Source organism: Halictus rubicundus, chromosome 2 (genome assembly GCF_050948215.1).
Source record: "Halictus rubicundus isolate RS-2024b chromosome 2, iyHalRubi1_principal, whole genome shotgun sequence".
In the NCBI taxonomy this organism is placed as follows: domain Eukaryota; kingdom Metazoa; phylum Arthropoda; class Insecta; order Hymenoptera; family Halictidae; genus Halictus; species Halictus rubicundus.
In genome coordinates, this window is record NC_135150.1 from 9,218,534 (window position 1) to 9,243,477 (window position 24,944).

Consider the following 24,944-nt stretch of genomic DNA (forward strand, 5'->3'; position numbering starts at 1 on the left):
CTAAATGAAAAAGTTCTGTAATGCGTCAAGTAATTTAATATTATTTATACTATTTATTTTTATATTTGAGTAATTATTTATAAGGAAGTTGCGACGGAGATACAAGATCTGATAGAGTTATTATTCAGTGATAGGTACATATATGGAGGTCGAGTGCAACTGACCATATTGCGGATTTTTCATTTTTATGACAAATTTCTACGTTTTACGTACGTGTGCTAGCGCCGCTTATGATTTAGATGCTTTCATGCGGAGAAAATATTTTCCAGCCAGAGTTTTATTTTTACAACATTGATTTAATTGATCACGAAATTCTGCTTCTAGTTTCATATATGTTCCACCTGTTATAAACAATATTAAATAAATGTTCACTATATAATAATGACTTAATACTAATTCTCCATAGATTAATATTAAATACACGACAATACCATTCAGCTGATTCTTTCTACGGTTGTGTTTATTCAATGATTTTACTAGTAGAGAAGAATCTGCAGATACTCTTTTTGTTAATAGTGCTACCATTTGTGAACTTGCTTTTTCTTCAAATTCTCTTTGATTATCTTGATTGTGCCTCACACTTAAATCATTATTCCAAGATCGTCCATTATTCCTGAAGGTGGTAAAGATTTTATCAATAATCATAAATCGTTTAACCGTTATGAAGAAGAAATATAATTTCGTTACTTCCACGGAATCTGATTTTTTGACTTTTTCATATTTTTATTTCTTGTTTTTAAAGTAGACCATGTAAGTGATTCTTCGCTGTTATAGGATTCTTCATCAATGCTACAATCTTCATCAACTGTAATGCCATCATCTTCGTCACTTTCGGTGACAGAAGACGTAATAGATGAAACATCATTTGCAAGAGAGGCTTGTTGATGAATTCTTAGCGATGTTTTTTGCGAATCTTGTATTTGAAAAGATCGTCGAAATCCCGATCCACTCCATATTTTTCCTAAACATTGAATAGTAGATTAAAACAAAAATGTTTCTAAAATACATATATGTTAAAACACTCACCTAGAAGTCCAAATCTCGGCCGTTGTGGAGCAAGTTCTAAACCAGCCCACCACATTGTATTTTTGCACATTAATTTTCCTGAATCAAGAGATGTATCACGAGCTACTAGTCTCGTTATTTTTTCTGGAAAAAATAATTGTGGTGGTTCCATCGCTATTACTTCTCTGTATATTGAGAAAATGTTCAATATATTTATATCTCTTTGAGTTTGTAAGTCTGGAATATGTTCCTAAATACACAAACAACTACTTACTGTTTCTAATTACCCATATAATCTCAGTAGCAACTCACCAGTAGCAATAATAATACTTACAAATACTTACCCTGTACCTACAGCCTTCACGATTTGGTAATACTTCAAATCTGTATGCTCGTTGACTACAACATGGATATCTACCTAAAGGGAATGGCATAGATCTTTGCTGTTCATTAATAAAAAACTGTGGAGGTTCTGCATGGCAACAGCACCAATCAATTTGATGAATTGGAAAATATACATTACACTGCGTACAAAATAAGAAATGACAATCACCCCATAATCTCCAATAAACTTTACGCCAAGAACGTAACTCCGTTCGAAGAGTAATAATATAATCATTTAATGTCCATGACAAATCTCTAAACAACATATGTTTCATTGTTACTATATGTATTACAAGGCAAATTCTGTATTCTATTATCCTATTATTTACCGTACGTGTTTACTGTGAATGTGTCCATGATTATCGATTACCATTGCACTTGCAATACATGGTACATGATAGGAAACAGATTGAACAATACTTTTCCCGCATTTACTGCATTTAAATAATGTAGCTAAAGAACTATAATGTCCTTTCTTGTTGTCTGGCATCACTGCTGCCAACGAAGTAATCAATTTGCAGAATAGTTTACTTTGAATTTTATCTTTCCTGTCTTTTAATGCTTCCACATCTTCATTTGTAAATCTTTCTACTAATCTATAATAAGTTATTAACTTTAGACGTAAAAATGCTTAATATAAATAAATTTCTTCATTTTTTGGATACATAAAGTAAGTATACAGTAGAAAAGTAAAATACCTTGTAAGAAGATTATCATCTAAACAAGTTAAAATTGTGGATGTCTTTAATATGTCAGACATGTTATCGTGACAATACTGTAGGCAATTCTCCAAAAGTGGTTCCATTTGTAAGAAGGATGCAGACACCATTATTGGAATGACATTACACGGTTCTAAAACTGGCCACTCAGATTTTTTGGTCATATCTTTCTTTACCCACCTCATTAACCAGTCAAATATTACAATGTCGCAATGAACTGATATATCAATTTCTTCTAATTTTTGTCCAGCTGTTATATCGGCGAAATAACGCATTTTTTGGATAAGGAGTTTTTGAGGACAATGAAAGTTTTTTTTTATATTTTTCTCTTCGTCACAAACATGAATTTCCACTTCATTTCTGTATAAACATAGAATAAATTATTGATACTAATTTACAATTGTAATCGATAACTACAGTTGATAAACTTACTCCAGTGACCGTTTATTTGTCTTGGTTTTATCTTTTTCCTTTTCTTTGTGTGTTAAACTTGTAACCACTTTTGTATCAATATTATTACTTAATGAATTAGATTTCTTAATTTCATTGTTTATAATTGATTTTTTAATAATAGGTTGTGATACAGTAGATTTTGGAATCATATATGGTAATACGGAATCTAATAAACCTTCGTGCAATATATCACTTAAATTTGTTTTCATCAAACTTATTAAAAGATTTTCTGTTGCGTCTGTAGATCTAACTACTTTCGATTCATCCAAATGTGATAAAGTTTCCATAACTCTATTACAGTTTTCAGTATTAGTTGCTAAATTTTTATTATAATTAAAAGTTTGTTCATGTTCAATTTGCTCATTTGAAGATGTGATAAAATAAGTTGAATTTTGAAGATTCATGTCAGAAGTTTCAAGCATTAATTCTGGTACAACAGGATTTTTATTCTCGTTTACAACATTGCTATCGATACTTTTGTCATGAACTGTATGATTGGATATTTCTAAATGTACATTAATTTTTGCTAATTTATCCCAATCAAATTTATTGTCTGTTGTAAATATTGTAGTTATGCTTTTACAGTTATCACTGACTTGATATGCAACTTTCATAAACTCAAAAAACATTCCAATTGTTAACTTGTGATGCTTGTAATCTTGAAATTTTTGAAGTATTTCTGACAAATCTAAAGCACATACTTTTATTATTTTATATTTAGACTAATATTTCTATGCCAAGAAAGCAATATAATAAATTTATGAATGTATTAATATTTATTTTCAATTAAAGTTTTTGCTACTAAGGAAACTTAGATAAATATTAAGTGAGAACTATTGCAAACATAAAAACACGAAATAAGAATAAAATAAAAAATAATACATATGAATGTGCAATACCAAAAGTAGCGATTTGAAGTTGTGCAATATGTCAATTGATTTATATGTACCTTCTCTAGTAGTTGAAACACTTATTTCTTTGTGCATATTTTCATTTGAAGAACTATCGTGCATTTTATTAATTTCCATTTCTCTAAAGAAATAGAGATATATGCATTATACACAATGAATTCAATTAGAAGTAAAAGTCAAGTATTTTTCTTCTAAAATTATTCTCGAATATATTTGTTATTATGTTTTAATATATACATATAGGTATTAAAATCAGCTCTCAAATTTATGTATAAAAACTAATTTCGATATCTATATAAAAATTTATCTGTTCTTAAAAAGTTGGACAAGCAGGGTCATAATATTGATAAAACAGTATATAACATCCCTTTACAAGTTTATTCAATTACTAAATTTACAATAAATGAATTAAATAAAGTAAAGTACTACGAACAAATATAAACATTTTTGTACTAAACTAAAACTAGTTTTGTTTTTGTAATAGGTTCATTAATTTAGATAATATATACAATTCTTACCGGTTTGTAAGCTCAAATCATATGCTTACACACGTATTTACTAAGTATACTGACATACTGTATATGTACATATGAACTTATCATGACCATGTATATTGTTCATAGTCAACACAGAGAGGAGCAGCCCCTCTCTGGTTAACATTGCTGTGTAGTATTTGTCATAAAGATTATGAATAAATATATACAGAATTTCATATTGATATTATCAGATATTATAAATACTTTCGAAACATAAGGAAGTTTCTAGCTTTTTACATTGCAGCCGTGCATATTTCTCAATATTTCTGTGCTCAACTGGTGTGCGCTGAAGTATTTCCATATTGGTATCAGTGATGAGATATCGGCCAAGTTTTTTCGCGCATGCACGCCCAAAACAGTAACGTATCTATATTATGAGGAAAAGGTAGTGGGTCAGTGATATTGGCGGGAAAATACCGGAATAATCTCTTCCGAGACAAGACGAGTATCCTACGAGTTTTTAACAAGTTATTGTTAATATTTTATTATACAATGGCAGCTAATATTAGAGAAGGAGCTACAAAGAAGCGTACAGTTCGCTATTTTCAAAATCAAGGTACCTCATTTTATCAAGTATTTTACTTTACTGAGGCTAAAATCGCCGTGCATGCGCAAAAAATCTTGGCCAATATTTCATCACTGATTGGTACATATCAGTACATGTATGGTTTCTTACTAGGAAGTTGACTTAAAATTTGCAACAACAATAAGTTACTATACGTGTATCTGTTTATGAACATTTTCAAAAACACGTTATATCTAGATATACAAGAAAAAAGTACTTTTTGTCGTCGTACATACGTGTTCATGATCAAATATCTGATAATATTATCTCATATTACTAGTTGAAGACTAGGGAAACTATCACATGTTTCTAGCTACTTTTAGTTCCGGGAACTCGTAATGATACCAGATGATACATCCAGATATCTCGATACATCATACCTACAATGTATTGTTCATTCTTTTAGACGAACTATAATTAAACAAATCTATGCATTAAGTACGATTCAAAGTGTGAACTTTAAACTTATTTAATGGAAAAATACTATTTGCCAACAGTGCCGGTTGCTTGTTATATTATTTGGTATTGAACTTAACGAAAATTTTTTGTTTATATTGCCTAGAACTTTTTGTATCTTCCAAAAGTGTGGCTACATTTCCTTTAGAAATGAAAATATTGTAAGTTTATGTGTGTGACAGATGTAATAAGTACTGTTTGTGGGCGTATGATATGTTGTAAAGTCTGATTAACATATTTCTAAGAGTGAACCTAATATCGTCGTCGTCTTGAAAAGTTCTTTTTTAAGTTTGTTATTTAATATCAATATATTTTTATGTTGTATTCATGTGGAATAAATTATGACAAGCAACTATAAATTCCTGTGAAAAAAAAAACGAACATGCAATAACTTTTATACTCGTGGGAAGATTTGATACAGTTTTATAATTATGGGTAAGTTTAGAATGTTTTTACATTTGTTGTAATCTGGTTGACACCTAGTTATACATGTATATTTTAGAGGATTCGATGGAAGCACAAAAATGGCAACAGCATTTATCTTTATTGCGTGAGCAATACGTTAATCTATATAATTCAAATGCAAAACTTCAACGTGAATATGCTATTGCTACTGCAGATAAACAGGAATCTGGATTTATTGGGAAACTTTTGACAATTATAGCATCCTTATATGGTCAACATCGTTATAGGTTTGTAAAGATTATTAAATCAAAAGTATTACATGCATATAATATATAATTAATCAATTTTATTTTATAGCGATGTTACTGTCAAATTAATGGGTCAAGATATACCAGCACATAAATTTATATTATCTGCGAGAACAGATTTTTTCAGTGATTCGGTACTTGCTGAAGTAAATACTTTAGGTAAAACATTAAGGTTTAGTAAGCAGTACAGTAGAACCCCATTTATTTAAACGAATGTGCATATGATACTTATTTTCAAATTAAATAATACTTATATGTAAACTACTGTTATAAGAATATTCTAGATGTCTATGCCAAATGATTGCATAGCAGGTTTGGATAAATAGAGCTCTACTGTATATGAAAAATAATTATATAATATATAGGGTGCCCTGCATAGCATGGACAACCGATTGGAAAGTAATTCTACACGCAAAACTGAGTCAAAAAGAAAGAATCAAATTTTTTCATTTGACGCTTCGTTTACAAGTAAACCATGTTTGAAAATTCAATGGATACACTTGCTATTAGATAGGACTCAGCTGATGCGTCTGATGATAATCTACGATCTAGGATCTTTAAACTCGTTTCTCACGAAAACGAGGCATCAAACAAAAAACTTTTATTCTTTCTTTTCTACTCGCTTTTGCATATAGAATTACTTCCCTATTGGTTGTCCATGGTATGCCAGACATTCTGTACACATGAATAAGCACAGAGAAACATCTTTATAGATTGGACTTATTTGGACACAAATATTGGATTAGTATTGTTAAAGTGGATTTATACAGGAAAAATATCTCAAGAAAATTTAACTTTGGACCTAATGAAAGCAGCATCTAATTTTCAATTGATAGAATTAGTTGATCAATGTGAGAAATATTTAATTGGAATTGTGGGGCTTAAGGATTGTGTACAATTGTATGCAGCCGCTGAAGAATTGGGGACTCAAAAATTAAAAGAACATTGTAGTTCTTTAATTTCAGCTCACTGGGTAAAAAATACTGCAAACACCTTCAAACACGCTAATTTTAACATAACTTTATTTAAAACTTTATTCATTTAGGAAGATTTAACTGGAGAAGATTTTAAGGAAATGCCTGGTTCCTTATTGTACAAGTTATTACAAACAAAAAGTAAATATCCATTACATGCTGCTGTCCGATTAATGAGAGAAGATGTGGTTTTTTTATATTTAGTGGAAAACAATTCAGGGGTAAGTTATGTATTCAAATTTGTGTTAATTTGATTTATTCCTGCACAATAGTCATTAATAATTTATGCATCACAGTATGATAAAAACAGACATACATTTTCACAGTCTGTTTTAAGTACATTTCACTGGTCTCTTTTAAACATTGATACTAAAAATATTTACTATTAATGTTACTTAAACTATAAACTGAATATTCTGTTTCATAAGAGTGTTACTTAAGTATATTAATTTACATATATTTATATCACATGTTCTTTGTTTTAAATGATAACATATTTAATTGATATTATATTAGAAAAATATTATTATAGTATTCTTATATGAATAAATACTTGAAATTAAAATATTATATCAGCTTTGCAAATAATAGTATCATTATTAATGCGAAGATATAATACATATTCATAGCTTTAATTGATTGAGATGAATTGCATAAATGATAACTGCAAAAACAATATTCTGGTGGACCTCCTGGTGCTCCTCTGTCTTCGCCAAGGAAACAATCTTCCTCGTACGCTGTTTTTACAATTTCTTCTGTGTTTTGCCATTTATTATCTACATCACTATAAATAGGAATCGTACGTTTTTGAGGTGCACAGTCCCTTTCCACAGCCGTTATTAAAGATGCTATACAACATATATTAAAAATAATTCAATGACACTTTAAATTTAAACTATAATGAACTTACTCTTGAGTTTATAGTAAATGGTTTTCTTTCTGCAAAGTGTTGACGAAGGACAATATACTTGAAATCTAGCACTTCCATCAAATTGAGAGCATAATAAGTCAGTTTCTTCGGTTCCTGGTTGGGATGCATAACATTTAAAGCATGAGATTCCGTCTGCACTTATTGGTGTTGTCACATCTAAAAGTTTTAAATATGTAAATAATTCACAAAAAGCAATTAACAAATCTATAAACAGATTTGATACAAATGCTATAATAAATGTAAAATGAATAAAGCTTAAATATTTCATACATACACATACACAAAAAAATTGTAGGAATTAATATGATTTTTATTGAATTTACTTTTAAAGTCATGGTATTTGCAATTAATTCAAAACTTCTACAAAGAAATGATTTTTAAATGTTATTTATGTTTACTTAATTAACAGCATTCGTGAACATTTAATTTTTTCGTTTGTAGCTTCAAAATCCAATTTACCACCACATTATGAAAACCTGAAAAAATCGAATTAAGAACAAATTGTATAAAAGTACATCATTATTTTTAGTAGAATATCATTTTGTTACATTGAACAAGAATTATAGGGAAAAAAAATTAATTTACAATGACTAACAGAAATCATTGATTTAGTATGTAAATAATTCAAATTAACTTACGAATATAATATGAAAAATCTTGTGTTTATAATTTGATTTTTAAAAATCATTTAAAAGATCGTCTTTAATTATTTATCCTCCACGTTTACATGTAATGAATGAAAGAAACATATTTAAGTCAACACTGAAATTCATTCCCAATTGCACTTAATGTTCACCGAACGTCACATCGCAATATTAAATTTTCGATGAATCTGTTGCTGTTTTACAACAAATCGTGTTCTTTCCATGGGGAAGTGGCTGCAGTCAGATGACTGTATTATACGCCACGTCATGGTCTCTCTATCATTTATGGACCACACTTTCTGATATATCAAATATAATCATCATATTCCTTTCCGCTTACTTTTTTACACCATCGTTTGTGTATCTTTAACACTAAAAATATACAGGTATTGCTACACAAGTACATATGTACTATGGGCGTATGCAGTGGTTACATAGTCATCCACCCCACCCTATCCCAACCGTTTGTGTCGTTGGAGTGGGGTGGACAACTACCATGACCATCTATACATGTACACTCCCGCTTAAAAGTTTGAAACATGTTAAAAATTCCAACGAAATAATGACTTTTTATAATGACTTTTTTGACACATTACCTACTTATGAGTATTTTATCATTTTTAAAAGTCCATGATTCATAGTTAAGTATTTTTCAATAACAATAGTTTTTTTATTTTGTCTCAAGAAGTCACTCTCAGTAGCACTTCTTGTGAAATTATTTAAAAGAACTAACTAAATTTAAATCACCATTTAAAACAACATTTTTAAGCTCCTTTTCGGTATAGTACAGTTATTGAGAATTTCATTTCTATTAATTATCTATTAATATTTTATCTACAAAACAAATACATTATTCATAACATTGTTCTACATTATCGAAGTAATAGTTTAGCATTCTGGAAATTTATTTTTCGATTATTTCTAGTTCAATATTAATCCATGTCTCTTCTATACATGTGTATTTTCAGAAACCTTTTTTGATATTGTATATTTTTTCTGGTTTTCAGTTTCATTTCAGTCATTTCTGATGTTTTCATTCCATTCTGCCTTTCTTCATAAATTTTTATTACAAAATAAATACATAGTTAATGTAAACTGTTACTTAATAACGAAAACGTATTTTAAATCGATTCTGATGTACAGTCACGAAAGCCAAACTAACCGAATAATTATGAAATTTCAACTAAGAATCAAATAGCAGAATATATTTTTATCTTTCCTTCTATCTTTCTTCTATATATATATATATATATATATATATATATATATTTCTGTGTGTGTGTGTATATATATATATATACACAGAAATTTGTTACATAAAGAAAAAGAAGAGTGTGTTATTATTATTTTAAGATTCTGTTATTATTATTTTTCTAGTTACCGAAGGCTGTAAATGCTCTCGATAATAAGGGAGAAATGCCTCTAGAAGTTGCACTAAAAACACGTCAGCCTTCTTTAGCTCGTACTTTAGTTGGACACGGGGCTGATTTAAATGCAAAAGATTCAAGAGGATTTTCTTTACTACAAGCTGCTATTTTCAAAGGAGATTCCTATTCAGCAGAATTTATAATAGAACAATTAGAAAGTAGTGGTAATATACAACAGTTACGTGAACCAGTCAAGATTACAAAAAGTACACAGGATATTAACAATCCTGAAGAACTTGAAGGATGTACTGCTTTGCATTTAGTGACAAAACATAGCTCGGAAGATATGACAGCTGTAGGGTCCAGATTACTTCGAGCTGGCATTGATCCTAATTTACAGAACCAGAAAGGATGGTATAACTATATAAATTAAATAAAGGATTTTTTAAAACTTTTTTTCATAATATCCTTATAATAACTATGTTTCGTTTTTACAGGACTGCCTTACATAGCTGTGTTTGGGAAGGAAACACACCGCTTTTTGATATTTTATTAGAATGTCAAACTATAAATGTAGATAGAACTACCAATGACAATGACACTCCTTTGTGTCTTACAATGAAAGCAGAACCCTTCTGTGAATCCTTTGCTAAGAAGCTCCTAGATAAGGGTGCAACTCCTAACCCCGTGTACAGAGATACTGAAGACACTTTGTTACACATTCTAGTTAGAGAAAGTAAAGAGGAGGCAGCATTGTTTTTACTTGATTATTGCAAAGATAATTTAATGAAAAAAAATAATGAAGGATACTCTGTCTTACATGAAGCTTGTAAAATTGGCTTGAAAAATTTAACTAGGACTTTATTAAAGAATGGTTTTCCATTAGACGAAGTGACATTATTTAATGGAGATGCACCGTTACATTTTGCTGTTGCAAATTTATATTTTGACATTGTACTGGAATTGTTAAGCGCTCCTAATTCAAGTTCACAATTAAATTTAACAAATAATGCAAATGAAACGCCTTTAAGCTTGGCTATAAAAGCTCCATTCAAGAAAGGTAAAGATATCGTTTTGGCTTTAATAAAAGCAGGAGCAAATATCAATCAATGCAATGAGGAGGGTCTGACACTGTTACATCAAGCAATATTAAAGGAGGATTCAGCAACAGCTATCTTTTTACTAGAAAATGGTGCAGATATGAATGCTAGGTAAATTTCATACAATAATGATTATGTGGATAACTTTCAATCATACTTGCAATAATATGTGTTTGATTGGATTTTGGTAAATGTTATCCAACTGTTTCCGATAATTTTATGTAGCACCACATTGATATTTCGGGAGACGCCCAAATTTGAATTTGTCAAAAGCGAAATTACTAGAGCTGTGCGAGAACCCGAAAATGTCGGGTACTCGATGGTTGGAATCGGGACAGGCTCTCGAGAATTTTTGGGATTATTCTCGGGAATCCCGATAAATTCGAGAATCTCGAAATTTTTGAGAACCCGCCCCGATCCCGAATAAAATTCTCAACCCATCCCGACCCGACATTTTCAGGTTCTCGCACACCTTTTACAATTACTAAAACAACACCCCAGTCAGATAGGTAAGAGATTTCCCCAGGAAATCATTAAAAATTAAATTTTAATTTATTTAGGACTGTAAATGGGGACACACCACTGCAATTGTCTGTACATTGTAGACTGGGTGAAGTTGTAGAAGCTCTTTGTAAAAGAGGTGTGGATACTTCTGTAGGATGTCCACTATGGGATGCACTAGATTCTGATCAAGAGGATATAGCATCTATCCTAGTTAAATATGGAGCTGATACTGATTGCTGGAGTCCTGGACCAGATGATTGTCAACAAACATTACTACATAGAGCAATTGATGGAAATAAAGAGGATATTGCACAATTCCTTATAAGAAGGTAATGTAAAGCGTAAAGTATTCAAAATTAGAATATGTTTGTAAAATAACGTTGTTTCAGTGGCTGCGACTTAAATGCACCGAGAAGGCCTGGTCCAGATGGCTCAGGCGGTGATGAAGCGCGAGATGAATGTAGTCCGTTACATCTGTGTTGTCAATGGGGTTTAGAACAAGTTGTTCAGACTCTTATTGAACATGGCGCAGATGTGAACGCTCGGGATGCAGATGGAAAAACACCAGTTCATGTTGCTATACAAAATCAGCATTCACAAATTATTTCTTTGTTGCTTTGTCATCCTAATATAGATTTGAATAAGAGAGATAAGAAAGGTTTAACACCATTTGCAACAGCTTTAACATTCAGAAATAATAAAGCAGCGCAATCAATATTGGAACGATTACCTAAAGCTGCTGAACAATACGACAATAAAGGCAGAAACTTTTTACATACTGCAATTCAGAAGAATGATATGGAAAGCATACTTTTTCTGTTATCTATACAGGTGAACATAATTTTGAAATATATTTATATCGTAGATATGTCAACGCTTCCTTGCATAATCAAATAATTATTGTTTTGTAGGTAGACGTGAATTCTAGAGTTCACGATGTTACTCAAACTCCGCCTTTACATCTCGCTGCAATCTCTGGAAATGAAATGTTAGTACGAAGTTTAATTTTGGCTGGTGCACGCGTTAACGACACGGATGCAAATAGGAACACTGCGTTACATGCTACAGCGAAAGCGGGTCACGCTGCAGTCGTAGCTGCTTTGTTACAGGTATTACAGTTTATATCAGGGTCCATAAAGATTCGAATCCTATTTGTAGAAAGTGTCTAAAAATTCTATGAATAAAATTTAATTACGAACCGATAAAATTTTAAGATTCATGGAGTATGATGGTATTACAGTTTTCTTTTTCTTTTTTTCGATATAAGACGACAATGCTTTTTTCGCAACTAGAAAATCTCTATCCTCTCTTCTTCTTTTGATGTTGTCCTCTCGACACCGCTTAGTGCCAACACGAGATGTCATATTCTATTTTTTCCAATGAACAACACTCGGTCCACTCAAGAACAATGTCAAGCTGAACAGATTTCTTCATCCGTTGTACGTCAAAAGCCGTCCTGAGCCATTGTCTTATATAGAAATAAAACTGTATAAGTTTTATAATAAAGCTTGTAGTCGAAGAAACTTATAAACCTACTGATTTAGCAGTTTATTTAGATCATTTTAAACAAAAGTATAATAATTCCGGCTCGATTCACTAAAACTTTGTTATGACACCAAAATGTTGTAAAAATGAAGAGTACTCTAACATATTAACTATTTTAGAAAAGTAGATAAATGTGTGTGTGTGATATTTGTATGTAACAAAAACTACTTTTTTCTTGTAGAATAAAATTAATTTTGACGCAGTAAATGCAGATGGTGATAATGCTCTGCATGTAGCTGTAAGAGAGGGACATATATCAGTAGTGAGAACACTTTTGACTGAATGTACATTAGATGCAGAAGCAGTAAATCTTAAGGGAAGAAATCCCTTGCATGAATTAGCTCGATGTGGAAAGGATAATGCTGCGACTATATGTGAATTTTTCTTGGAATGTATGCCAGAATATCCAATAAATAAAACAGGTAAATGTATGCAAAAACGCACACAAAATTTGTATATACTAGTCAGCTTATGACAAATCAGTTTATAATTTGGTATTTTGTTTAAGATTTAGAGGGTAATACGCCATTATTAATTGCCTATATGAAAGGCAATGGCCAGCTTTGTCGTACGCTGGTGAAGGCTGGCGCATGTTTGGCCTCTATGAATAAGGAAGGAATTACTATTTTTAACTATCAAGTAGCAACAAAACAATTATTATACAGACTGTTGGATTCTTTAACGCAGGAAGCACCATGGGCAGAAAAAGATTTATGTTTGGAGTGTGGAACAAAATTTTCTATCACAATGCGAAGGCATCACTGGTATATAATCCATGAAATGATTATATATAAATGTGTGATTATATGTAATGAATATGTGAAATTAATTTTTTAATTTTTTTTTAGCCGCCACTGTGGTCGAATTTTGTGCAATAAATGTTCTGGTCAAGATGTTCCAATTGTAAAATTTGGATTGAATAAACCAGTGCGTGTGTGTGCAGTATGTTTCGATGTATTGCAAGTAGGTGCTGAATGAGAAAAGACTTAAATAATAAAAAATATTCATATGTAAATAAAATAAACGTCATTCCATAAGCACTTCTCATAGAAAGTATAGAAAGTCCATACGAGTCTATGTCAGCCACATTATATATTATATACACTTCATTTATATATGTATTATATAATTATTCTTGTTGAACGTTTGTTAAATTTATAGTTATAAAATTTTAAATACACATGAAGGAAATATCATTTCAAGTATTAATACCCATAGATAAATTATTATTTATTCCTAACAGTAATTGTACATCTACAATGCACCGAGTTAATCAATAACATTTTTTAACCAGGATCATATAATTGTAGTCACAGTGTAATTTTACTTAAGTTTACTAAAGAGCGTTTTTGATACACAGTGATCTACACATTCTACATAATCAATCAACTCTTCAAGGCATGTTTCTTCTGTATTAGATCTTGAATTGACCCGATCGTTACATGTATTAAGTTTCTGTTGCAAATTGGAGCAATCGGCTTTTGCTGCACATTTTTCCTGCAGAGAAAACAGTTGCTTGTCTTATTATTGATACACAATTACTCATTTTATGAATTAGTTTATTTAATATATATATATATATATATATATGTAAGAAAATGACAGCAATAGTAGCATATTTGGTATATACTTTGTAAGGTTTTATGTTTCCATTCACGGAAAAAGACTAGTGCTGAATATAATTTCTAGAAGGAGCTATATGTATATAATATTGGGAAAAAGGATTTTGAATTGTTGTAATAAAAATATTATGTAATAATTATAACTTACACGAAGTACTTTTTGAGGGTCTACCAATTCATCTTCACTGTCGTCTGCTTTTACAGTAGGAATATAACGATTTAACAAACTTTGTAGGAAAGACATATTTTTAAAGGTGGAGTTTTGTTTTATGAAAGTATTCTAAATTAATTGAGAATGTGCACCGAGTTTCCGTGGTATCCTTTCAGATATAAAGAGACTGAAATTGTTCGTTGCAGTTGCCTGTCTTAAAACGTACCATCTTCAATGGCAATAAGAACCGAATCTCTGGCTTTAGGCACCTTAGGTACAATTTCTATGAAAACAATTGTTATTATTACAAGTTACTAATTGTAAAAATATATATGTATATATAATGTTAGACATAATTCTCCTAGTGTTAAATATTTAAATAATTTGAACTAAGCAGTAGTATTAATGTATTTTTATTTAAATTACTTTTTCTATATAAATACATATACATGTACTATATAGATACATTTATCATGTGATAGTATTTACTAGTTTCATTTTTAAGTTTTTGGACAACATTCAGTTATTTAAAAAAGTAGAGTTCATGATCAGTTTTATTATAATCATTGAATTTATTTAAAATGATATGTTATTGTATATGTATACATACTCAATTAACATTTTTGATTGATACTGTACGTGTGCACACGATAACGCGCACTTTTCTTTAAAGGCAGGAAGGTGATTTGCTAATAAGTTGACTGAAATTTCTGTTAGATCATAGTTAGCCAATACATGGACCAAATGCCATTCATTGCATGGGAAAAAGATTTTCAGCAATAATTTTGTAATACTATCGTTAAACTTTAATTACCTTTTGCAGATAATTGGTAAATATACAAAATGCCAACAGTAATTGAAATTTTCTACAATTTTTTGGGCAATAATAAAATTTGTGAGGCAAGACGAATTAAGAGACGAAAAAAATGTTAAATACTTGGTTCAATCATCAATTTAAACTTTCATTTGGTGGACTGTAACATATCACTATTTTACAATGATATGAATATCTTCTCATGGATAAAAAAGTATATGTTGTTTAGCAAGATGTTTGTACAATTTATTTAGTAAAATGGTCAAAAGAACCGTCATGGTCTTTATAACAAGGATGGCGTCATCCGAATGTGTTTGCATACTTTTATCAAAGCTATGGATTTGTTAAAGTTAATCAAACGCACTTTATATACCAAGTTTAAGTGAGATAAACTCCACTGAAATAGTTCATTGGCATATTGTTGTTTTTACCACGGATTAATACTCAATAAAAATTAGGAAAATCAGGGCGCAGTGCGTTGTGCTAGCAGTCAAACATTGAGGTAGTTTTGCGCTGGTGTGATCGAGAGCTAGTAGCAATAAACTCCTATATTTTTCACGAAAAATGGTTAACGAAGAATAAAAAGGAGTTAAGATACGAAGGCGATATTCGAACGATGTCCACATAGTAAATATAATATTATAAAAACAAGTTGAGAAATTACATGTTAGCGAAAAAACCGGAACGTATTTGTATAAAACTCAAAGGCTGTGTTTTGCATAAGAAAAATTTCAACTTCATTGAAGTTTGTACAAGGAAATAAGTATAAAAGCCGTCTTATAAGGAATTCTTTTTAAGAAATGGTTATCACGTTGCTTCTTTATTTGAAAGTCCAATTTAAAAGCTACGAAATGTTTAAGGTTATGTTTTATTAAAACATGAATTTCTTGAATTAACAAGCGAAGTAACTTATCAAGACAACACAAACAAACTGGATGTAAGTTAAAAATGGAAACAGACCTTTAATTATGTGTTACACTTGTTTTTCCTAGAAAATATTTTTTATATTAGTATGTATTCTGTATATTTCCTTTTTGGAAGTACATTTCTATAATACCATTCAACTTTTTGTTGTCAATTCGTTCGTTTGTAACATTTATTCATAAATTGTTCTGTATTATTATAATTTTACATATTGAAACTATACTATATTTTAAACTAACGGTGACAGTTGATTTGTAATCATTATAGATTTGATTTTTATCGTGTTATATGCATTGTACATTTATCATATACATTGTATCATCATTTGAATATTTTTAGTTTAAGTATTTTGTAATATTAAAATTACTTTCATTTATTTCTCTAATTACTGAATTCTTTTTGCTATTATTGCAGCAATTTACCTAAATGGATGATGCTTGGAGGCAATGAACGGAATGGAGAGACATGGGCATGGATATGGACATTCACATGCGCACTCGCATCGTCATCGTCATTCACATGGAAATTCGCAGAGTGCATCACAAAACTCAAATCAGTCGTCGAAACATAGCCACACTCATGTAACACATTCACAGAAAGATGCATCTGCTGTACAGACACCTCAGAAGCCAAGAAATTACAAATTGCTAGTTGATCCATTTTTAGTGAAAGGTGCATCAAAATTATATAGGTACGATGGCATGGTTCCAGGAGATCCAACTTATCCTGAGGTTCAACCACGAGACCCGAGATCACAGTTAACAAGAATATGGACTCGCTTAGAACAGCTTGATTTGCCTGTACCTAGATTTAAAATTGACTCTAATTATTGTGGTGAACCACCTCCGCTTGAAGTAACATTTTGCCATTTAAATGACAATATTGATAAAACTTTTTTAACAGACATGGTTCAAAAGTTTGGAATTGTAGAAGAGCTTACTGTTTACTACCATCCTGTAACTAACAAGCATCTCGGAATCGCGAGAGTAGTATTCGAAACTACGAAGGCTTCGAAAGCATGTGTAGAAAAATTAAACAATACGTCTGTGATGGGGAAAGTCTTAAGAGTGTTTTTGGATGCATTTGGAGAAGAATGTAAAAAGATCTATGATGAACTAACTATAGAGAAAAAACCAGAGAAGAAAATAGAAAAAGAATTAAAATCTGAAAATGATCAAGAAAAACATACACCTATCGATAAAATTGTTGAAGACAGAGATGATTTCCGGAGTAGTAAAAAATTAGTGTCAAGTATAGACAAATCCAGAGATACGTACATAGAAAACTCAAGATACAGCAAATATAGAGATTACCCTACCCCTAGTGGCAGTACCGGAAGCGATTTAGGCTATGGTACTGCACCTAGCGAATTAAATTATTCTAATAATTACTCTCAAAATTCTACCCCAGCCACAAATTATGATTTTTATTATGGTGGTTACCATCATCAACCTCCAAATAATTATCTAGCAAATATGTCTCAGAATGTATCACATAATCTTCCAATACAACAAAATTCAAGTATGTGGTGGGGAAATAATACAGGACCTGCTAGTTATGCATCATCATCATCTATGTGGCCTGTACAACATGGGACAAATTTAGATAATTCTAATTCGAATGTAATTCCAATTACAAAGGCTTCTAATGTAAAAACGCATCATACACCGAAAAAGGAAAAGGAAAAAGAAAATCAGAGTGGCACAAAAAGTTCTTCAAGAGACTCACCAGTAGAAACTCGTAAAACGTTAGATTTAGATACAAGAATTGCCATGTTGTTGAAGGATAAAGCGGGAGGAATGGCACCACCCTTTCTACAGTTTGGTAGCGATTCTGAAGATGAAAAAAAGTCTGTCAACGCAGACAACGAAATGCTTTCAGAACCACCAAGTCCTTTCTTATCTCATGAAACGTATAAATCATGCTTCGAAAAGATGAGGGAAAAGAATAAAGAAAGGTGGAAAATACATGAGAACAACATTAATCAATTTTCTGTCGATGAAGAGTTAGGTAGTGTTATAAGTTCAAGTGAAGACGAAGCATTACTTGGAAGTTACAGTCCTGCGCCAGATGAAATTGAACCAGAACCACCAAAAGAACCACCACCTCCACCTCCACCTGACGACGATAGGATGTCATTAAGTCCATTAAGTTCGGGAGATGAAAAAATTGAGGAGGTGATTATAAAATTGAATAATATAATTGATATTCGGTAGAGGTGTGTGAGAACCCAATAGTCGGGACAGGTCGAGACGAATCGGGTTCTCGAAAATTTCCCGAGAATATTCGAGAACCCCATAAGCTCGAGAATCCTAAAATTTTTGTAAACCCGTCCCGATCCCAAATAAAATTCTCGACTCACCACGATCGACATTTTCAAATTCTTGCATACTTCTAATATTCAGATCAAGCGTAATAAATTGTATAATTTTAATGGATACAGGTGATAGCTCAAACGGAAACTACAAATCAGTTGTATCCAGGAGCAGGTTATGCTGGGCATTTAACCCATTATCCCACTAATGATATGTATCATTGGCCTCGACCAACCCAATATCCATATCCTTATGGGACAACATACTTACCAAGCCATTGTCAACCTAGTACAACACCATTCTCTGGGGCAGTAGGAAATCATCAAGGAGCAAATTATTATCCTTCTTTTCAATCGCGGCTTCATGCCATGGCAAATCATAATATTACAAAAGATAATCCACAGGTATATGTTTTTTAACTACTTATATGTTGTATATGATACAATTCATCTGTTTATAACAATGAATTAATAAAAATTTAGGGTCCTACTATTAATGGAGTATTAAACAGAGTCGTAAATGAGTTAAAACAAATTTTGAAAAGGGATTTTAATAAAAAAATGATTGAGAACACTGCATTCAAATTGTTTGAAGTATGGTGGGATGAGAAGAAGTCTGAGAAAAGTCAAATTCAAGGAGGAGATAATAATACTATTGTTAATAACAGTAACAAAGAAGAAGGCTCGAAACCTCAAGGAATATCATTGCTTTTAGAACAGGCAACTCCACTTGGATTCAATTACGATGGATTTGGTTTGGGAATTAGAGCTAGTATGCCAAAGATGCCTTCTTTCAGGGTATGATCTATATGTATATATTTCTACGCTTTATTTATAATTTCATTAGTTTTTATAATAGTACGATATTTCTCTATTATAGCGTAAAATTAAAGCTCCAAGCCCATTACCACAAGATGAAGATAGTCGCCAGTCAGGTCACGGTGATACTGAAATTATAGAAAGTGATAGTGATCTTGACTTAACATCTGTACAGAAAGTTAAAAGGCCACTTACTTCTCTTCCGAGTGCTTCTTCATCATCTTCATCCTCATCATCGTCAAACGAAAGCTGCAGCGATGAAATGAGTTGTAGCGAATCTTCCAGCAGTTCGAACGATAGTTCCGATGATGAAATGTGTTCCGGAAATTTTGAAGATGAGGTATATGTTAAGTCCGTTAGGGTAATAATAAATCAAAACACTATAAGTACGCAATATGCAATAGGTACAATTTATGTAGTACTACATGAAAATTTATTTTTTATCTTCAGCAAGACACCGATAGTCGTGTATCAGACCATCGTCCCTTGGCTTGTAATAGCGAAGATCCTGATATTTTAACAGAATTGGCAATTCAAAGGTCTTTAGATTGCCCTACTCCAACTGGCAGAGAAACGCCAATACCGGACATTAAGATAAGAAATGTAAATTCTAACGAATTCCCACAATATGAAGATGAAACTAGATCTGTAGTATCACCCTTAAGATATGAAGATAAGAAGGAAGAAATAGAAGAGATAAACGAAAAATCTGTCAACGAAGAACAATTTAAAATACCTAAAGCAGTGTTCTCCGACACTGAAGAAAAGATTCTAGAGGATGAGGCGCAAAAGGTAGCAAAAGCTTCGCTTACTACAACAATACCGGTGAAACAAGAGCCTCGTGATATGCAGAAGATGGAAAATTCTGCAGCTGAAGCTTTAATAACATTGGCTGGACAAGATAATATTATAAGACATACAAGTCCTGGACCTTTGCAACCAAATATTATTAGAGCTCTTCAAACTATGTCTGCCAAATACATTAATGATGAACCCATATTGAAGGAATCAGAAAAAATTGAAATGTTTAGTGAAATACCTACTACAGATTCCGAGGAAGAAAGTTTAGAAATCAGGAGATTAAGGTTTGCAAAATCTATCATCATTTTATCTGTTAATATATTTAAGAAAATTACAGCAGAAAGCGTGATATTATTTTTGTTTAATTAGGTACCAAGCTGAAGCTGATCTTCGATTGAATGGCCAAAGAAGTCCAAGTTTACGTAGTTCTCAAGTTTCACAAGTATATATGGAACATTCTTATTCATTACCGCCGTCTCAGTCAGAAGATACAGAATTTGAAACTCGTCCACCTCCAGCACCAATAAAATCTGTAAAAATGAAAACTTCAAAGATTATTAAATTGGCTAAGGGTAAAGATAAGACTCATAAGGTGGAAAAACGGAAATTCAACAAATATACAAAGATACATAGTCACCAGAATCACGAAGGAGAGAAAGAAAATATTCAAAATGAATTTGTTTATGAAAAATATCCCAACAAAATTGTACAGGAACCAACGGTGACATACAAGGAACGCGATCTTATGTCGGAAATGGCTATTTTGTATGAATTTTTAACTAGAGGTATAGATGCAGAAGATGTGGAATACTTAAGACGAAGTTACGAAGCTTTACTAGCTGATGATAGTCAAGGATATTGGTTAAATGATACACATTGGGTGGATCATCCAGCAACAGATATTCCAAGTCCCGCTAAACGAAGAAAAAGAGATGAACTCAGACTACATGCAAGTGGAAGCGCAAGAACAGAAGGATATTATAAAGTTGACATACGAGAAAAAGCCAAACATAAGGTATAATTCTAGTATAGAAAAATAATTAGATCTTATAATATTACTGGAAACATAATGTTCTCAATCTAAAACTGCTTAATTTTCATAGCATCATTATGCTCAAAGCATACAACGTAGTCATGATGTTGAAGATAGTAATGGTCCTTATGCTGGGGGCGATGGAACAATGAATGGTCCAAAGAACAATACTAAAGCTTTAACTGGGAAAATGCAAGCACTGTCTCGCGAAGCTCGAAGCAATCAACGTCGATTATTAACGGCCTTCGGTATTGATACCGACAGTGATCTTCTTAAATTCAATCAATTGAAAGTACGGTCAAAATTGGTTTATGTTACTAATTATAAATGTAACTTTTATAATTGTCAAGCATTTCATAATACTTTTTTAATCTTATAGTTTAGGAAAAAACAATTAAAGTTCGCTAAATCTGGAATACACGATTGGGGTTTGTTTGCTATGGAACCAATTGCAGCTGATGAAATGGTTATCGAATATGTTGGTCAAATGGTTAGGCCAGTCGTTGCTGACTTAAGGGAATCACAATACGAAGCAACTGGCATTGGTAGTTCTTATCTTTTCCGTATTGATTTAGATACAATTATTGATGCAACGAAATGTGGCAATTTAGCGCGATTTATTAATCACAGCTGCAATGTAAGTATCAATGTCACTATTATTTATAAGAATACAGAAAACATACTATTCTTCCTGAAAAAGTGTAACTTCCTTTTTTCTTTTTTTACAGCCAAATTGCTATGCAAAAGTAATTACAATCGAAAGCCAAAAGAAAATTGTAATCTATAGTAAACAACCAATAGGAGTTAATGAAGAAATTACATACGATTATAAATTTCCTTTGGAAGATGACAAAATTCCTTGCCTATGTGGAGCTCCTCAATGTCGGGGTACACTGAATTGAATCATTCATGAAACTATATTGTTCATCCTTTTTTCCTGTCTTCTACACTTCATCATATCCTACTCATATTTTTGTAAATATTTCCCCATGTAAACATTTTATAAAATGCAATGGAAAATGCTAAATTATGTTAATATGTGCACCTTTTCTTTTTAATATCCTTCCCTTACGATAATATATATATACATATATAAAATGTCTAAGTAAATTCGATTATTCTTATGATATATCTTTACATATTCTGACATATACATATATTATTCTTATATGCATATACCTGTGTCATGCCAGATTTGAGGCTTAATAATTTAATAAGGACTTATGTAAAATACAAGTGTACGTAATGTTTTGAAAATGCTTTAATATCAGTTATAAGAACAGTCTGTATGTACTATAAGTACAACTATATCAGTTGTAATAAAAAAATATAGAGTTCCATTTACAAATTTGAATGTAATTATTACACAGAGTTGGGCAAAAGTTATTTTGAATAACGAATAAATGGGTTTATGCGCTATCTTCTTATTCATATACAAAATTATTCGTCATTCACGAATAAAAATTGAATTCTGCAATATCGATAGGACAACATAGTATTTCAATAATTGAGGTAGATTAAAAGCGAAAGGACCGAATACGCTCAAGGAACAGTTGCTTCACGACTTTGATTGGCTGCTTGGCTCTGATCGATGTCGCTAATCAGCAGACTAAATTATAACGAATGAAGGAATAACGAATAACGAGGAACTGTGATCGAATAGCGAATCAATAATATATATAATAATAGAATAATGCCCAACTCTGCTATTACAGGAGTTTACAAAGGCGCAAATAATTATCATCACAATGTGTCCCTTTTAATACCATACGATATTCGTCTGAAATATTTCCTTGTCTTTTCCCTACTTATTGTTAGGCAAATAATTGGATATGTAGGACTTGTACGGTGCAACTGGTGCAAGTTGTCCCAGACATGTACCAGTACTGATGACATATACAGGATGTCCCATCTAACTTAGACACTCTAAATATCTTGCTTATTTTTTATGATAGGGAAAATGTCAAATAACGAAAATGAATTTTTGTATTCAGATCACCTGAAAGTTATAATATTAAGGGCCAGTTTTCCCAGGTGGCCTTGAACAGTCGATAGTACCGCTATAACGGCCACTCGAAGAAGCTAAATAGTAACATTTTCGTCCAGTATGGGGAGCTGGGTGCACTTTCCACATTCAGTGTCGAGTGGCATTTTCCGAGTATCCTCTCTGATTCGATCGCATGATCTCTGACAATAGATGCGATCTGAGCATGCGTGGTCGACATCGTAAACGACGGCGCTGCCGTAGCTTCGTTCGAACAGCCGTGTCGTGGCACTCTCACACACCGCCAAGTCGGCCTGTACGTGTACCGATGAGACTAGCAAGGTTTCGGGAGGCGGCGATTCCTGACTCTATAATACAAAGGTGGGGCCTGTCAGTGGTCAAAAGCGGTAGACGAAGGATAAATCTAGATCGCTTGACCACCGGCAGGTCCTACTTTTGCGTTTTCGAGCAACATTTTCCATTATTCGGTCGCATAACGCCTGTCAGAGAGGCGATCTGGGCACGCGTGGCCGACATCGTAAACGACGGCGCTGCCGTAGCTTCGTTCGAACAGCCGTGGCGTGGCACTCTCACACACCGCCAAGTCGGCGTGTACGTGTACCGATGAGAATAGCAAGGGTTCGGGAGGCGACGATTCCTGACTCTATAATACAAAGGTGGGGCCTGTCAGTGGTCAAAAGCGGTAGACGAAGGATAAATCTAGATCGCTTGACCATCGGCAGGTCCTACTTTTGCGTTTTCGAGCAACATTTTCCATTATTCGGTCGCATGCTGCCTGCCGTAGCTTCGTTCGAACAGCCGTGCCTCGGCACACTCACACACCGCCAGGTCGGCTCGCTCGCACGAACTTGTCCGATTCTTTCCGAACCCGCCGGACAAAGTCGAGCAGGCAGCCCGAAACTCTCGGGTAGCCCGAAATGCTCGGGCCCCCCGAAACTCTCGAGTAGCCCGATGTGTCATGAAGTATCGCACGCCCGAATCGAGCCCGCCCGACTGTCTGCGACCCGACCCGAATCCGAATATCGGGCGGCCCGCACATGCCTACTTGTTACACAAGTAAATATCATCGGAATTATATCATATTTGGTTTAAAATTAATCAGAAAAATGCCACGAATATGTTGGTAAAAGTTTCATAAAAAAATAACGAAAAATAAAGAAGTTTTGTAATTGGATTAGTAGTGGTCGTCTGATCTCACACCGATATAGCCGACAATGTGTGGCCCACTCCTCGGCGACGACGGTTCTCGAGTTTCTCTGTCCGCTTTGCCAACTCGACGAATAAACGACGACGACGTCCGACGAGGACTGACGAGCGCCGAACGTCGAAGACAGAGCGACCGACCAACAGCCTACATTGTAAGCAGATGAAGAATCGAGCATTATTGGCAATTTATGCTTTTATGTTTTTAATCAGAACAATATTGTTAATACGAATAAGTTGTAGAGCTTACCCCGATCAAAATGAGTCGAAACACGACATCATTTGGACTGTTTTTAATGAGATTGTAATTTTTATCGTAACATTACGTATCAATGAAACTTGTTCGATTACACTCGAATTTGCCCTCATTTTTATCGGGAATATCCCCTCCATTCGCTCGTCACAATTTTATGAAGATATATTGAAAAATCTAAAAGTTTATTCGTGAGCG

At 32.6% G+C, this 24,944-nt stretch overlaps 5 protein-coding genes across 15 annotated transcripts; 2 read left to right on the forward strand and 3 right to left on the reverse strand.

Moving 5' to 3' along the window:
* Positions 1 to 11: 11 nt before the first annotated feature.
* Positions 12 to 4,072, reverse strand: LOC143364685 (SANT and BTB domain regulator of class switch recombination). Of its 10 annotated transcripts, none has more exons than XM_076804908.1 (10): positions 3,511 to 3,965; positions 2,541 to 3,249; positions 2,088 to 2,468; positions 1,719 to 1,985; positions 1,538 to 1,644; positions 1,350 to 1,423; positions 1,027 to 1,255; positions 688 to 961; positions 432 to 613; positions 12 to 341 (listed from the first exon to the last, which is right to left on the reverse strand). In XM_076804908.1, the coding sequence occupies exons 1-10, from the start codon at positions 3,587 to 3,589 to the stop codon at positions 229 to 231; spliced, it is 2,415 nt and encodes an 804-aa protein (XP_076661023.1). In that variant the 5' UTR covers positions 3,590 to 3,965; the 3' UTR covers positions 12 to 228. The 10 variants fall into 10 exon arrangements, with proteins under 10 accessions (XP_076661023.1, XP_076661028.1, XP_076661020.1 ...); XM_076804913.1 differs by having other exon boundaries at positions 1,559 to 1,644; positions 3,511 to 3,964; XM_076804905.1 differs by having other exon boundaries at positions 1,529 to 1,644; positions 3,511 to 3,964.
* Positions 4,073 to 4,901: 829 nt separating this feature from the next.
* On the forward strand, positions 4,902 to 14,003 carry LOC143364767 (rabankyrin-5). Its single transcript, XM_076804930.1, has 13 exons — positions 4,902 to 5,464; positions 5,532 to 5,721; positions 5,792 to 5,901; positions 6,456 to 6,715; positions 6,788 to 6,937; positions 9,669 to 10,072; positions 10,156 to 10,869; positions 11,319 to 11,591; positions 11,652 to 12,093; positions 12,174 to 12,371; positions 12,989 to 13,229; positions 13,316 to 13,571; positions 13,656 to 14,003. Exons 1-13 carry the CDS (start codon positions 5,461 to 5,463, stop codon positions 13,783 to 13,785), a joined length of 3,372 nt encoding a protein of 1,123 aa, XP_076661045.1. The 5' UTR covers positions 4,902 to 5,460; the 3' UTR covers positions 13,786 to 14,003.
* Positions 6,956 to 8,822, reverse strand: LOC143364779 (uncharacterized). Of its 2 annotated transcripts, none has more exons than XM_076804933.1 (4): positions 8,286 to 8,822; positions 7,928 to 8,123; positions 7,627 to 7,803; positions 6,956 to 7,564 (listed from the first exon to the last, which is right to left on the reverse strand). In XM_076804933.1, exons 2-4 carry the CDS (start codon positions 7,980 to 7,982, stop codon positions 7,284 to 7,286), a joined length of 513 nt encoding a protein of 170 aa, XP_076661048.1. In that variant the 5' UTR covers positions 7,983 to 8,123; positions 8,286 to 8,822; the 3' UTR covers positions 6,956 to 7,283. The 2 variants fall into 2 exon arrangements, with proteins under 2 accessions (XP_076661048.1, XP_076661046.1); XM_076804931.1 differs by having other exon boundaries at positions 7,922 to 8,123; positions 8,286 to 8,821.
* Positions 14,004 to 14,016: 13 nt separating the features above from the next.
* Uqcr-11 (Ubiquinol-cytochrome c reductase 11 kDa subunit) lies at positions 14,017 to 14,829 on the reverse strand. Its single transcript, XM_076804939.1, has 2 exons — positions 14,578 to 14,829; positions 14,017 to 14,304 (listed from the first exon to the last, which is right to left on the reverse strand). Exons 1-2 carry the CDS (start codon positions 14,671 to 14,673, stop codon positions 14,131 to 14,133), a joined length of 270 nt encoding a protein of 89 aa, XP_076661054.1. The 5' UTR covers positions 14,674 to 14,829; the 3' UTR covers positions 14,017 to 14,130.
* A 489-nt stretch (positions 14,830 to 15,318) lies between these two features.
* Positions 15,319 to 22,321, forward strand: Set1 (SET domain containing 1). Its single transcript, XM_076804942.1, has 10 exons — positions 15,319 to 16,331; positions 16,733 to 18,495; positions 18,762 to 19,037; positions 19,116 to 19,430; positions 19,513 to 19,791; positions 19,902 to 20,536; positions 20,622 to 21,267; positions 21,356 to 21,577; positions 21,665 to 21,922; positions 22,014 to 22,321. The coding sequence occupies exons 2-10, from the start codon at positions 16,765 to 16,767 to the stop codon at positions 22,185 to 22,187; spliced, it is 4,536 nt and encodes a 1,511-aa protein (XP_076661057.1). The 5' UTR covers positions 15,319 to 16,331; positions 16,733 to 16,764; the 3' UTR covers positions 22,188 to 22,321.
* Positions 22,322 to 24,944: the final 2,623 nt, after the last annotated feature.

Bases quoted from the DNA above. Each gene is read 5' to 3' on its own strand.
- LOC143364685 (XM_076804896.1), bottom strand. From the start codon at position 3,589: ATGGAAATTAATAAAATGCACGATAGTTCTTCAAATGAAAATATGCAC. The intron at 1,645-1,718 runs GTAAATAATAGG...TATGTTGTTTAG, and splicing joins ATTCACAGTAAACACGTACG to AGATTTGTCATGGACATTAA. The intron at 614-687 runs GTAACGAAATTA...TACCACCTTCAG, and splicing joins AAAAATCAGATTCCGTGGAA to GAATAATGGACGATCTTGGA.
- LOC143364767 (XM_076804930.1), top strand. The intron at 11,592-11,651 runs GTAATGTAAAGC...ACGTTGTTTCAG, and splicing joins GCACAATTCCTTATAAGAAG to TGGCTGCGACTTAAATGCAC. The intron at 12,094-12,173 runs GTGAACATAATT...ATTGTTTTGTAG, and splicing joins TTTTTCTGTTATCTATACAG to GTAGACGTGAATTCTAGAGT.
- LOC143364779 (XM_076804931.1), bottom strand. From the start codon at position 7,982: ATGACTTTAAAAGTAAATTCAATAAAAATCATATTAATTCCTACAATT. The intron at 7,804-7,921 runs GTATGTATGAAA...TAAAACTTTTAG, and splicing joins TACAATTTTTTTGTGTATGT to ATGTGACAACACCAATAAGT. The intron at 7,565-7,626 runs GTAAGTTCATTA...TATGTTGTATAG, and splicing joins CATTTACTATAAACTCAAGA to CATCTTTAATAACGGCTGTG.
- Uqcr-11 (XM_076804939.1), bottom strand. From the start codon at position 14,673: ATGTCTTTCCTACAAAGTTTGTTAAATCGTTATATTCCTACTGTAAAA. The intron at 14,305-14,577 runs GTAAGTTATAAT...TTTTCTCTGCAG, and splicing joins ACCCTCAAAAAGTACTTCGT to GAAAAATGTGCAGCAAAAGC.
- Set1 (XM_076804942.1), top strand. From the start codon at position 16,765: ATGAACGGAATGGAGAGACATGGGCATGGATATGGACATTCACATGCG. The intron at 21,268-21,355 runs GTATAATTCTAG...TAATTTTCATAG, and splicing joins GAGAAAAAGCCAAACATAAG to CATCATTATGCTCAAAGCAT. The intron at 21,923-22,013 runs GTAAGTATCAAT...CTTTTTTTACAG, and splicing joins TTATTAATCACAGCTGCAAT to CCAAATTGCTATGCAAAAGT.